The sequence below is a fragment of the Glossina fuscipes genome, unplaced genomic scaffold (assembly GCF_014805625.2).
Source record: "Glossina fuscipes isolate IAEA_lab_2018 unplaced genomic scaffold, Yale_Gfus_2 2, whole genome shotgun sequence".
Classification (NCBI taxonomy): domain Eukaryota; kingdom Metazoa; phylum Arthropoda; class Insecta; order Diptera; family Glossinidae; genus Glossina; species Glossina fuscipes.
In genome coordinates this window covers 29779339-29793243 of record NW_023998416.1, presented here as the reverse complement: position 1 = coordinate 29793243, position 13905 = coordinate 29779339, and the positions used below count along the sequence as shown (strand labels likewise).

Here is a 13905-nt window from a genome sequence, read left to right as displayed (position 1 = left end):
CACACACATTCAGGAAGGTTTTGAAAATGCGAAAGGTGTGGGCACAAGTTGCTGCTGTCTGGAGAGCAAGAGAAGGAGCAGAGTTGATGGAGCTGCATCGATTTTGGATGGATATCATAGCGAATTGAATGACTTTGCTGAGGAGTCAACTAATAGTCAACGAGGGTTGCATCTTTTATAAAAAACTTTCCCATTCGCAGGCCCCGAAAGTCCAACTTACCAAAAAGGCTTTCAAAAAGATTCCAGCTGCTGTTCATGGAATTAAGTTGAAGACACACATTAAGTAAGGGAAGCTGTTATATTTACATGTTATTGTAACAAAGTGTAATGAGAAAATAACACTCTTTGTTTCCTGCTCACGTCCCTATCATTCAACCTATCGTGTAAACATTTATTGACGGATCGTTTTCATTTCAAATAAACACGTACGTGCTAAACTTCAAATAATCGTTTTCAATAGAAAGATGGCTACGACTAAACCAGCTGAATTTGTTATACAGATGAAGAATTTTTTATTAAATTTACAAAAATTTCTAGCTTTTGTATCCAAGTTTTACGAATAAAACGACAAAATTATTACGTTGTAATATTCCAAGGCAGGTTGCAAAAGTGGTTTAGAAGTATCGTTAAATCGAACCATTTATTATCTAAAATGCGCATTTATGGGTTTTGCAAACAGGCTAACAAAAGTAGTATATCCATAACATTTTAGCGGAACACATAAAATGTAGCGGGGTAACTACCTTTGTCGTAATGAAAAATGTTTATTTTTCCTGGAAAATTGATTGATTGCTTTATATGACGGACGTATTATTTTAAAGCATAAGTAAGCACTAGAACAAAGGTGATGAAGAGACGAATGTATTTCATTGCAATTTCTGTTTGATAATATCTTGCTAATTACCTTTGTGCCTGTCTACATTATCCATTATATTGTTAATGTCTTTAATTGATGTGCAAATGATTGTATTATGCATAGCTGTTGAACGTATTTCATATACGTAAATTGTAATGTGAATACGTTTAATGTATATTTCACTGTAAGTCGATTGCTTTCTTGTTTTCTTCCTTTGTCACTTCCGTTGTTGTTTATTGTTAACAAAGTTTACTTCAATTTCTACCTTTAGCTCTTCTCTGAGTTGTTAGAGATAATAAGTGGAAGAAAAAGTTCTTCTATAGTTGATTACTAACAATAGCAACAACAACGGTACAACGGTAGTAAAAGCATTTGGACTGAAGTTATTGAATAATTAACATGAAAATACACAGCTGGGTTTGATTAATAAATCACTTTGCTTCTCATTCGTTTTATTTACCCACTGTCCAATGATTGATAGTTTATTCAGCTCCTGGTGCTTTATGCATTGTGTAGAACACCTTTTAAACGACATTTATTTTTGATCAGAAGTGGGTAGAGGAAGGAGAGGGTATCTTAGCGATTATATTCTTAATAGAAACTGATAATATAAAGCTGAGTATAGCCGTTCAAAACCGTAGAGCTTTGTTCAACTACGGCTTTTATTGCCCTGAACTCTTCACAACATCTTCTGTCAAAGCTTAAGTGAACCATTTTTTTGTTTACATTTGCAGACAGATAGAAAATTTACCGGATAGATATATCTTAGCCGTCAAAGTTATTGTTGTTCCTGTATACTCAGTTTTCCTCACGGGATTTATTTACTTGATAGAAACTTGGTTGCTTACAAGTCTCGGGTTGTTGGGTTTTGCTAGATTTCGCAGTAGCAAAACCCTTGTATTGTGGTTTTGCTCTGCCCAAAGCACTTAAGTCCTATTGTTTAATTAGACCTCCTATGCCACCTACGTCAATTACATCTCCTATGGTATTTTCTTTACGATGCGTACAAAAATTCTGTAAAGACCGGATTTAAACGACCGAAATTAAAGGTGAGGCGATTTTGGGATTGACTTCTGAGAGATCGTTGCATCCCTCTCCTCGTACATTCTTACCTTATTAGATGAAGAAATAGTAGAATATCTTGGATTATCTCTTACTGAGATATATAAATAGGCCAAGCAGTTCGGAATATGCTTTCCAAAATGATATGAGCGGAAAAAAAGATGGTTTATGTGCTAATTATAGAAATCTTAATAAGGAATTGAAGGATCGTAAAGTATATAATATAGACGGGCGCGGCCTTTATGCAAAGATCAGTCGAAGTTGTAAGTAGGGCTCCTAAAGATTGCTGAAGTGCTCTGGAAAGATAAATACAAGTTGAAGAATGTGAACGGGTTTCAGGTAACTTAAATTCCCGACGAAGGAATATAACAAGGCAGCTCACATTACATTACAGCTGATCGCTTCACCTGTGACTTTGGGACGATTTTATGTTAGGATGGCCGAGCAAAGATGTGACAACCTTGTATATTGGGATGACGAGTATAAGTAAGTAGGCATAAATTGATTGCATGGTATAGTAAGTTTTTAGTGTTCAAGGTCAAATACCCGAGAATGCGGCTTAATAAACAGAAAGCAAAGAACATCTTACGATCTGTTAATAAATATCATCACATTGTGTACAAATATGTACCAAGGGTTTAATACTTTTTAGATGAGATGATATAAACTTGGCAAAAACTTACGGCTTTTAGTAAATATCGCTCCCAAATATGTTATAAAAATTTCCCAAAATTTGTTTTATTTATTTAATTTACAAAAATTTATGTTATGAATATTTTGTATCGAACGATGCATGGCATTTAAAGGGTGAATTAAAGCCGGCAGCTTTTATTTTTATTATTTGCATTGGCTTGAGAAGATAAGTGCTTAAAATTCATCTACAAGCATTTACATTACTTGTGTTGATTGTTTTTCTTTGCGAGATTCAATCAAACGGTTTACCTTATTCGAGTATGAAGTGCAGTGTTTTCTTCATTTAAGTGAAAAGATTTTTCTTCGTTTTATTTGTTCTTCTTTAAAAGGGAAACGTAAGAAAATCCTCTTATCATGAAAATTACTTAGTTTCCGATATTAATCGGTTTTGTTGATTACAGATACAAGGAAACACAGCAGGATGTAGAGCAACAATTCACATACACACCTATGTATATATATATATAAATAATTTGCTCATATAGTAAACTACGTTAATGACCTTGTGGTCACACGTAGACAATGTCAATACTAATAAATGATTGCAACAATTTGACCCTAAACTCTGCTTGCAATGTACAGAATGCTGTCAATATATGATATATATATATATATATATATATATATATATATATGTATATATAACATATGAACTTGAGTTGGGTATGTGTGCTTACATAAAAACATACTTTTCGAAGAAGATTCATCTCATGCAGTTTAATCAGTCTCCTTTAGCCATAAACTATGATCCATGAACTTTATTTTAATAGAACCGTAAAATAAAAACTGGAATTATGATGTATACATATGTATGTGTATATTATTTATGATTGAATTGCGCAAGGAACACATGTAGTCATGTAGTTGGTTATGTGATAAGAACATTTTAAATATTTTGTAAATGTTGATCCATGCAGAGAAGGGAAGATAATCACAGCTTGAAGCTTTTACACTCAATGCTTTACAATGTAAACACCCAATGGTGGTTTGAAGTTTAAAAAAAAAAAAGAATGCGTACATTTTTGTTATATTGAAATGTTGAAAACATTTTCATCGCAATTAGTACATTTAAAAAAAAAAAATAATATCTGTCTTTGATTTCCTTCTTTTTTTTTTTTTTGCTTTAAAATTGTGTCGTCTATCATATGCAGTGTCTACCAACTAACTAAAGTATGTTATTGACGTGCAATAGAGTAAAAATTTACATATAAATAAGGAATAGAATACCAAGTCTAAAGGATAACAAGATTAATATAGTAAATGCTGAATGAGATTTGATTTTCTACTTGTTCTCTCTGCTTTTCATTGTGTAAGTTAAAAGACACTTTTCCCTATGGCTGGGAATATTTTTAAACTGTACGCAATACTATACTACAGGTTGTGTACTTCAGATTAATGTTTTAAAAAGGTAAAATCATTAAAATAATCGATTGTTTGATAGGGAATGCGTTCTCTCCCTGGGGCCCGCCAAACTTTTCCTTGCAAGAAACTTTATTTCTTGAAGTTGCTGGTGAAACTTCGGCCAGGAGGCAGCAGAGAAGCGTGCCAATCATGACAGAAGCTTTGTAGATCATTCATCCAGCTATTCTACTTTTCTTCTTCTTTTTACTTTCTTACTGTCGCAGCTTCACTTCCTTATAATTTCTCTCACTCTTTCTCTTTCTGCTATACGCCGTAGGCATTTCACTTACATCAAACAAATTGTAAGAAAGTATTTTCTTACATTAGCATTGTCGGAGTTTAATCTCTTTTATTAGTAGAATTAATTATACTCTCATACATTCCGAGTTAGGGCACCGCATCCCGATAACTATTCCAACGCAATAACACTCTGGTGAAATTTATGAAAAAAAGGGGATCAAAGACGACTGTCAATTTCCGCGTCTAGCCAAAGGATGTCATTGCACATTGTTCAGATTTCGTCTGAGACCATCCACACTCTCTAACTGGCAAATTTTAAATAGACGCTACTATATCTGCAGCACTTTTGATTTCATCTAAAGTCTGTGCCACTACAAGAACAATCCTTTTAATCGTACGAAAAAATGAGACCCAATTTCGATTCTTACCTCTTAGAAAAATGTAGGTATAGAACAAATGCAACTTAAGAAGTAAGGCCACTGTGGCAGAACAAAATAGCGCAAGATTATTAACCACACCTTTAGGTAACAGAAAAAGAAATTATTTCAGGAAAATGTTTAGAAATAGCAAGAAATGAAGAAGGGCCGGTTTAGAGCTACCGATATCGAGCAAGCTCGAGCGAGTAAACTCGTTCGGATAACGGAGGAGTAGCGAATTTCCAACAGTCGATAAAGTAGACATTTTTCTAACTATCTGATGCAAAATTTTTCAATCTTGAAATTGCTCTAATAGAGTAAACATAGTCACATTACAATCGAACTTACTCGACATCGACAACAATAAACCGACTATGAATTCGTATGGGCATCTGTTGGTTTTTTTTTTTTTAAAGAAGAGGGAAGTGAGAAACAGATAGATAGATACATTGTACTAAACGGAATTGAAAAAGAAAGAGAAATAATGCTTTTTCTAAAGATAGGAAAGATAGACGAGGAGTGTTGTCGCTCTACCTTCTTACCTATTGTGTAAGTAGCTCCGTCTACCGTGAATGTGGCTGCGCGACATTTATTAAAAAATCTGGTAGCGAAGCCCATAGCGGAATTTCTCAAACTCGATGAGACACGCCTTATAGGCGAGTCAGGACATGATGCGGCTTTATTCATAGTCGAACCATTACTCCCACTACTCATCGCAGTAGTAGTGAGGCTGTTAGTAGTTCCTGTACTGTAAAGAGCTGTGGTCGGCAATGATACCTGTTGTTGCGGTGGTTGTCTTATTATATACTGTTGATGTTGTTGTCGTAGTTGTTGCTGTTGTTGCTGCTGTTGTGTTGATGGCAATTGCTCAACCGCGGCATTAGGTTGCATCTGGTTAATTATTGACGTGGCCGGCTTGGCTCCTATACGCGGGCTGTAGGAAGGCGATACTATATTCGTGTCGGACATTTCTTTCTTTTATTGTTTTTATAAATTAATTGCTTCACATTACTTTTATTTCTCTTTTTTTTATTTTTTTTTTTTATTTCATTTTACAATAAAAAAAGGATATTAAAAGCATTTATCAGAATATTCTTTTAATTAATTTACTTTAATGGGAAATTCTTGCTAATAAATTGTTAAACGTTTATAAGCAAAGCGTAAATGCAAGACTCGTGTAAGTCTGTCAAACGCCTGTGGAAACTCTTAATTGTAACATAAAATTGTGTCATTATATATCATCATACCATCAACCGCCCGGTCATAACTACTGAGAAAGCTTTATAAACAACCGCAAAAAGAGTCCGAATAAATTTTCATACAAACATGTCAGTGAATTAAAGTTTCTGCGAAATTTATAAATTAACATAATCATGCTTTCATATATGCACGCGCACAAGTTGATAAGCCTTCCCGAATATCATGAAATATTAATATGTAATTAAGCCTGGAAAGGTTTTATTCTGTCATTGCTTATACTGAGCAGTCATTTTGTCGATTATTATGTTTACATTTTTTTTTCGTTGCCCTCATGTTTTTCATGTCTTTGTGCGACTTAATTTCTTTCCGGTTGTTGCTGTTACCCTCACTTCCTCCGTGACCATTTTCCGTAAAAAAAAAAAACAAAAATAAATGCAAAGAAAGAGAAACAAAAGAAAAATAAGCAATAATACGAAAGTCAAAGGGACAGTTAACCAGCAGGACCTTATCTTGGGTTGCGTACTTCGTTGGTGTTTATGTAGTGTTTTATAGGTTTCATTAAGCGAATGTTACGCATTAGTCTCGTCCCTTCTCTAAACCTATTTTGGACAAGAAATCCTCAGTAACGGACTTTAACAATTTTCGCATACTTTTTTTCCTAATCAATTGAACTCCAGCGCTTTTCTTTTACGCCCATGTCTTCTTTCATCTTTCATAGGCTTTCCTTTTCTAATGTTACTTTATCTCAGCAGTTTTCTTTTCTTCTCTCATCTCCTCTACTCTTCACTTCCCTTTTCACCCACTACTTTTCTTATGCCCTTTTCTTTTTGTTTTCCTCTTTCTTCGCTTCTCTTCTGCTTTTACTTTTTTTATATGCTTTTCCCCGCCACTTTTGCTTTTCTTCTTTACGCACCCTCTTCTGCCATTTAGCTCACTAAAACGTGTGCTTCGAGTTTACTGATGTAATTTCAAGCCGAGTTATAGTGCCATGCTACTCGGACTGCATATCTCATATTCTAATTTCATTCTCAATTTTAAGCGTAGACTAGAAGGGGATTAACGTGCTACTCTCCTCCTTTATCATTGTGTATTTTGATAAAAGTGCTTCACCTCTTTTATAGGTCAACTTCCACCCCTATCTTAAGTTTAAGTTTGTAAATTAAATTACTAAAGATAATCAGCCTGTCTCCTTTCATTTGAGTGTCGAAATAATGATTACGGCCTTGACCTCCTTTTTTTGTCTTAATGTTTCTTCTTTACATTTCTTCAACTAAGTGAAAAAAAAGTCAAACTTTTAAAACGACACAAGCCCACAATTATACATTTTCCGTGGCATTCCCATTAGCTGACACGCGTTTTATGCTTGCTGTACTTCGCAAACTGTTGTACGCTTTCCCATAAAGTTTAGTGTGATATGTTCGTTTTAAAAACTCATGAACAAAGTGCATTGATATAAAAGGAAAAGGAAGTAGTTTTCAAAAAAAAAAACTCTTAAGTGGATATAAGCCAAATATATTCCCTTTTCTGTTGCTTTTTTCCGATTATGTTGAATTTGAAAAGCACTTGCAATGTAATTTTTGTTAATTATTTATGCAATCTTCTATACAAGATGGACTTACAATATCATTGTCAAAATATTCTTTTTTAAAAACAAAATGTTATGAAAACGTTAAACTTGTAGTTTCATAAATAGCAAACCCAACTTCGATTTTTGCAAATTCTCTATTCTTCACAGAGCCATTAAATATTAATTGTCTCCACTCCCGATATTGATATTTGATGATCCATCGGGGCATCGAGAGCAGTCCTATACCAATTTAACATTTATCGTCAAACTATCGATAGCACTGTCGTGATTTCCTCGGAATCAATTATAATTTCAAGATAAGTAGAGCAGACCAGCGATGTTTTAGATAGGATTTGAATAGAAGATCGATGCGTCAAAGCACAGAATATAGACTATTTAGTATATAATACAAAATTGGCTTTTACTTTTTTCATTTAATTTTTTTTTTTCCTTTCCTTTCATATCCACCAACAAAGCACGTTGGAAGCACGCTCGTTTTGTCCAAGCGGTTGCAGCACGCTATAAGAGACTGCAGAGATTCCCTAAAGTACATAAGTTCTTGGTCACGACCAGATGTTGAATCAACTTAAGTGTGTCTATCTGTCCGTCTGTTTGCCTGCCTGTCTACCTGAAGTGATAACACCTCTGTTTTTAGAAGCCTAAAGATTGGGTTTTATGCTCATTACTCATGGCCTGCACCAGAAACAACGACGAAGATTTCTAAATATTTGAATATTATAGAGTATGCAAATTTCGTTTTGCATTTTTTTCTTTTTTTTTTTTCAAAATAGAAATGGCGGGTATAAAAGATTCGGTTTTCGTATTATCACTACACGCATAAGAATACATTAAGTTTGTGCAAATAAATGCAACACTCGGCAGGAATTGAGATCGATTTATCTTTTATTGATATCGATCGATTGAGAATCAATTTCTGAGTCATGAATCAATCTAAGAATCATTTTCTGAATCGATCTAGGCTTGTATGCTCGTCTGTTTGTCTTACTTTCTTGTGTTCAATCTACAAGACGCAAATTCTTGAGATATTTGGATGAAATTATTTCTATTGACTTATTTTGATAAAAAGACAAAGGCTATTGAAAATGGTTCGTATATAAAATCTTGTTTTGAAAAGTCTTTGCATTCATAATTGTAGAGCGGTGTAAGTTTCTTGATCGTGAGTCGGGGCCATGCGCGGGTGTTTTTACTTGTTTCCTCTTTTCAATTTATTTCTGAATAAATCAATAGCGGTAGAAAAATTAAGTTCGTGCGACATAAAAACTCTTTTCGAGGTCTATAGTTCGCTAAACACTAAAAGGATTAATAAACTTTTCTACAAACTAATAGTAACGCAGTAAAACTGTTTTCCTTCCTTTATTGTCTTTGCTTATGGAAAAGCAAAAAAAAACCTATCTGTTCAATCATTTAACTGTGACTAACGGCAAATAAGCTACATTGAAGGCGAATACCTTGAACTTGCGGTCATTCTATGATTAGATTTTATATGCAATAGCAAAGCAAAGGGAAATCGAAATGCTTAACACACTCTTTGATCAGTGCCTATAGTTTTTGTATATACATAATATATACATTGTATGTACGTAGATAAAAATGTCTGGCCAAGTTTGCAAACTCTTTTAAAGGGAATCTAGTCTTGCTACGCAAGTTTGCTTGCCTCTGCTTCGATTGAGATTGAAATTTTTATTTATTACAGTGATGAACGAACATGTATTGCAATTTGCTGGTTCAGGGTTTTTAGTCTTTTAAATGGTGTTAAAAAACAGATTTCATCATCGATGCATATTCCGAATGAAAAATACGTGCCGACCAAGAATTTATATATACATTGTATATAGGGATTTAAACGGCCAAATAGAAAGATAAAATTAATGCAAGTCTATGCTCAACTGATGAAAATAAATAAGAAAAAATAAAAAAGATTCTAACTTAATCCTTTTTTATAGCTGCTTTGCAATAAAAATAGTTTCAATGCAACAAATGACAACAAAATAGACTCCTAATGGCAACGCATGTGAAACGTGCAACACTGTTGTGGCGTTTTTTTATAGAAGGTATAAATTTATGTCATACACAAATTCTTCTAAAATTCTTACTACAGCAAGTTAAAAAAGTTTCCCATTTTACGACCAACACATTTCTTATACTTTTTACTATAATAGGATATCATGTGTTTAAGGGAACTTTCGAAAAGTTTATTAAAGTTTTTTGGGTTTGCAGTCGCAATGAAGTCATTTTTTAAAGGACTTTTTCCCTCCGACTAATCCAAAATAAAGTGGTTTTTAAATATCGGTTCGACTTTAGAAGAGAAGAAAAGAACAACATATTTTTCAACATATATTCAACTTAATCAAGTTTTCATATGTGTTTCCGTTTAAGCAAAAAATAGGTTACCGTACGTATGAGTTACTTTTCTGCATGTACTTAGTTACACAAAGGCGTAGGCAATAAATTTTCAATGCTTGCGTGTAGATATAATTTGTGTTTAATATTAGTTTTTTAGAATTTTCATTCAGAAGATTTTTAATGTTGTACACATTGTCAAGAAAATTTAACTAAGCATATTTACTAAATAACAAATTGTTAGGAATTTATAAAAAATTGTACTAAATTTGCATGAATTCTTTTTCAGGACAATTTAAGTGAAATATTGTATGAAATTTTTTTGAAATATTTTTAAAATACATTTTAACTGAAAATCATTTAAGAACATCTATCATACGATTATAGAAAAATCGTACCTTCTTAAAAAAGGAGAGCTTTAAAGCGGACATTTTATGGCCACGGAACTTCCACAGAATTTTTTATTAGCAGACACGCCGTAATATGATCCAATCAAGGCGAATGCTGTTCATTTAAGTGGCTTGTCAAAACATATTGTATAAAAGTGAGTATTTCAAATAGGTTTTTTTTTTCTATATGACCAATCACACGGGAGGTGTCCCTTGTTCGGGCAAATGGTGAAGGTTAGAAAGAAGTGGAGGAAGAAGAAGAGATATGGAGTGGGAGATGGTGCAGCCAAGTGAGTGCGTGCCCATCTCGGTAGATACTATGGCTACATTTTGAACCCGCGAACACCGAAGGGGTAGTCGCAACTCTTATCTATTCTGCTATGGCTTAGACTTAGAAAAGCTCCAAGAATGGATGAAAGCCGAGTTGATGGTTAGATAATAATTCAGAAATTCACATTAGCTTTCAAATATTTTCTACGATCTACTCCTTAGGATTGTAAGTGGGAAATATTGTGTTGCCCATATATCCCACCTTGTCTTTAAGCATTTTCATATTGCCTTTGAACCCCCCTTAGTTTTAATCGAAATAGGGCAGGCTTTTTATAACTTTTACAAGTTGAGCTGGTAAACGTAAAAAAACAGGTCAAATATTTGACAATTTAAGTAAAGCCATAATTTACATTAAGAGTTAAGCCAATAAAAAAACCTCTAAAGGACGTTGTCCTCTATTTGCTTAAGTGTGAAAACATATTTGCGTGTCATGAAACGGAAAACCGAAAAAAAGTAAAAACTAAAAGTTTTACGTACAAGAAAAGAAAAAAACAAAATAAATAATAATAATAATAATAACACAGGTTAAAAAAGAAAAACACAGAAGGGGTCAAACAAGCCAGTAAGAGAGAAAACGAACAAATTATAATTAGTAAACTAAGAACCCGCACAGTCAGGATTAGTCATTAGCTCCCACTATGGACCAAAGTAATTCAGGCTTAACCTTTGCAAAAAATGCAATTAAGCTGTGGGTAAGCAAAAATAGTTTATAACCCGCTTTAAGATGTCTGCTGTTGGTGCTGCATGTGTGTATTTATTTAGGTATGTGTGTGTATGTATTTGCAAATGGGGTAAACTTAGTAATTGACGTAAAGCTATGACAGGAAAAAGACATGAGTTACAATTAATAATATATCGATTGTGTCACGATAAACGGAAGTGATAGCAGAAGGTCAGCACAAAACAACACAACACAGCCTCATGGATACGCAACACGATTTAATATAAAAAAACAACAAATCAATTTTTTTTTTGCCTTCTAAAAGATTTCCTTTATATATGTTTAACCGGATATTCTTATTTTTGTATTGAAGATAAGAACATTTTAGTTTTTTCTTTTTCCTACTAACTCACGTAAACTCTAATTGTATTTAAACTGATTGACACTTGTCGAGATGCATGTCATTCATTGTGTAATAAAAGTTTTTAACTTAAAAAAAAAAAAAAAAAAAAAATGGAGGAATTATATCCTCTTTTTATAATACTTGGACGCCAATACTAATCTTTTTTAACTTTGTGTGGCATTATCAACATTTTTAGTTTTGCTTTGATTTTTATTTAACAAAGAAAAAAAAAAAAGGCTTTCACTTCACTAACATTATACCAACACTTTCCGTTAACTTAACCTCCATTCATCATATTACTGAAGCACTTGATGATATTAAGTGATTAGAAGCGGCATAAAATTCATGGCATTTTATACGCGCATTACTTGATGAGATTTCTATCCAAAACTTGGTTTAACGTATATGTCTATATATAAATATATATATATATATATATATATCTACAAATGTGTATGAATGAAGCAACCACTTAGAAGACTCAAACATAACTAAATTGTTTTAGAAAAGAAAGCAAACAACACAGGAAACCAGCTGTTGCCGTAAAGAGTACAAAAGTTATTTAAGAGAATAATATCGTAGCAAAACGCGACACAAAAGAGCGTGAAAATAACTTTATTTATTTAAAGTAATTTACTATTACAAGTAAACAAAGAAAAAAAAATTTAATTAAACTTTCATAAAAATCATGATTTTTGCACACATACACACACATTCTTCTATTATTTATATAAATATAATTGTTTTAATAATAATAATAAAAAAAAAAAAAAAATAAAAAAAATGGCTTATGTTGCATTTTATAAACAATTGTTGATTCTTAACAAACAGCTGATTGCCTGTATGCTCAAGGTCACCCTAAGACAGCTTTTCTCTCTTATTCTGTATATACGTGTAGTTATCAGCTTTTATTAAAAGCTTCCTTTTTAAAGTTCAATAATGAAGATGATCTGAAAGTTTTAATATTTCCTTTACATGCTACAGGATATCCATTACGCGTTACGAATTATTGTCAATTCCTGGAAAGCTTTCAACTGATTGCTTTTATAAAGAAAACGAATATATATAAAAAAATGTATATAAAATAATCAAAAATATATATATATAGAATGTTATTTTTTTATGGCGTTTTTTTAAATTTAATTAGGATAAATTAATGTTTTTAATTACAAGTAAAGAACTCTTTGTACGAATAAAGCTATGAAACAAACCTCTTTTGATACAAATAATGTATAAAAAATGTTATTTTAAAATTAAAAACCATTTTTTTTTTTTTTTTTTTTAAATTTTCATTTATGCTATTAAGTTACACAATTTATGCTAATACATCTCGGTGGTTAAAACAAAATGCATGGTGTTATCGTTTCAACCACAGAGTATATTTAAGACATTAGAAAAGAGTACAATATGTGGTAATTGATGAAAGACGAATAAATGAGGCAAAGATAGAAAAGAAAGAATAAAAATATTCTGAGAAAAATATATTTAAAAAAAGGAAAGAGAATAATAATATTAATAAGACAAATTAATGTGAAAAGTGATGATCTATATGAAAAGCGTAACATCTTAGGAATGCAAGAATAAACGACCAAAAGGACAGTCCATCATTGAAAACCCTACACCACATGTAACAGATATTCATGTAATGATCTTTCAAAATAAGGCTTTGTATGGGAAGTTATCGGAAAAGTGATCGATATGAAAAAAGTTGGGCCCATCTCAAGTCCTTCTAGGTGTTGCATAAATCCGACAAAGTTTCATGTATTAATATTATTAGTGTGTTATAAAAAGGATAGATTGAAGTCAAATAAAGTTGCTATGATGAAAACAGTTTGACAGTTTATATCTTTATTCGAACGGATTAGCGAAATTATCATCGCAACGCTTATTTCATACCTTTTGGTGGCGTCATCAGCTTTTAGTGAGGCGCAATTAAGTTGCACATTAAACTCGCGTTGCTGGGATCAGTTGATGATAATTAACTGCCTATGCAAGCTCACCACCACCACACGTACATCTAGTCTATAAATATTTGTAAACTTTCATAACATCTGTATGCCGTCTGTACTCGGGATAGAAAGGCAACATAGTTATAGTCTATTAAGAATAACAGCACAATAGCTTGAAAAAGATTTATGAAATTTCTAAAAAAAAATAAATTGACTGAAACTGTAACAGGGAATATTATAAAAGAAGATTTACCGGTTTATCTCTTTTTTTTTTTTTTTTTTTTTTTTTTGATATACTTCCTATCCTTCGGATTATCTACATGCTAATCACTTGTATTGCAGGTAAAAAAGGGCAAAATCCAATCTACAAAGCCTTT

General features: G+C 32.5%; 2 protein-coding genes across 3 annotated transcripts in view; both read right to left on the bottom strand.

Moving 5' to 3' along the window:
• LOC119633012 (calcium/calmodulin-dependent 3',5'-cyclic nucleotide phosphodiesterase 1) overlaps window positions 1-5695 on the bottom strand; it is a 170959-nt gene extending 165264 nt beyond the window's left edge. Inside the window, exon 1 of the mRNA XM_038026200.1 lies at window positions 5211-5695. Within this exon, the coding sequence (XP_037882128.1) occupies window positions 5211-5637 (427 nt within the window). The 5' untranslated portion in view covers window positions 5638-5695. The remainder of the gene's footprint in view (window positions 1-5210) is intronic.
• The window catches only part of LOC119633014 (cytosol aminopeptidase-like), a 185165-nt gene that overhangs the window by 128858 nt on the left and 42402 nt on the right, over window positions 1-13905 (bottom strand). The gene's annotated exons all lie outside the window — the stretch shown is intronic.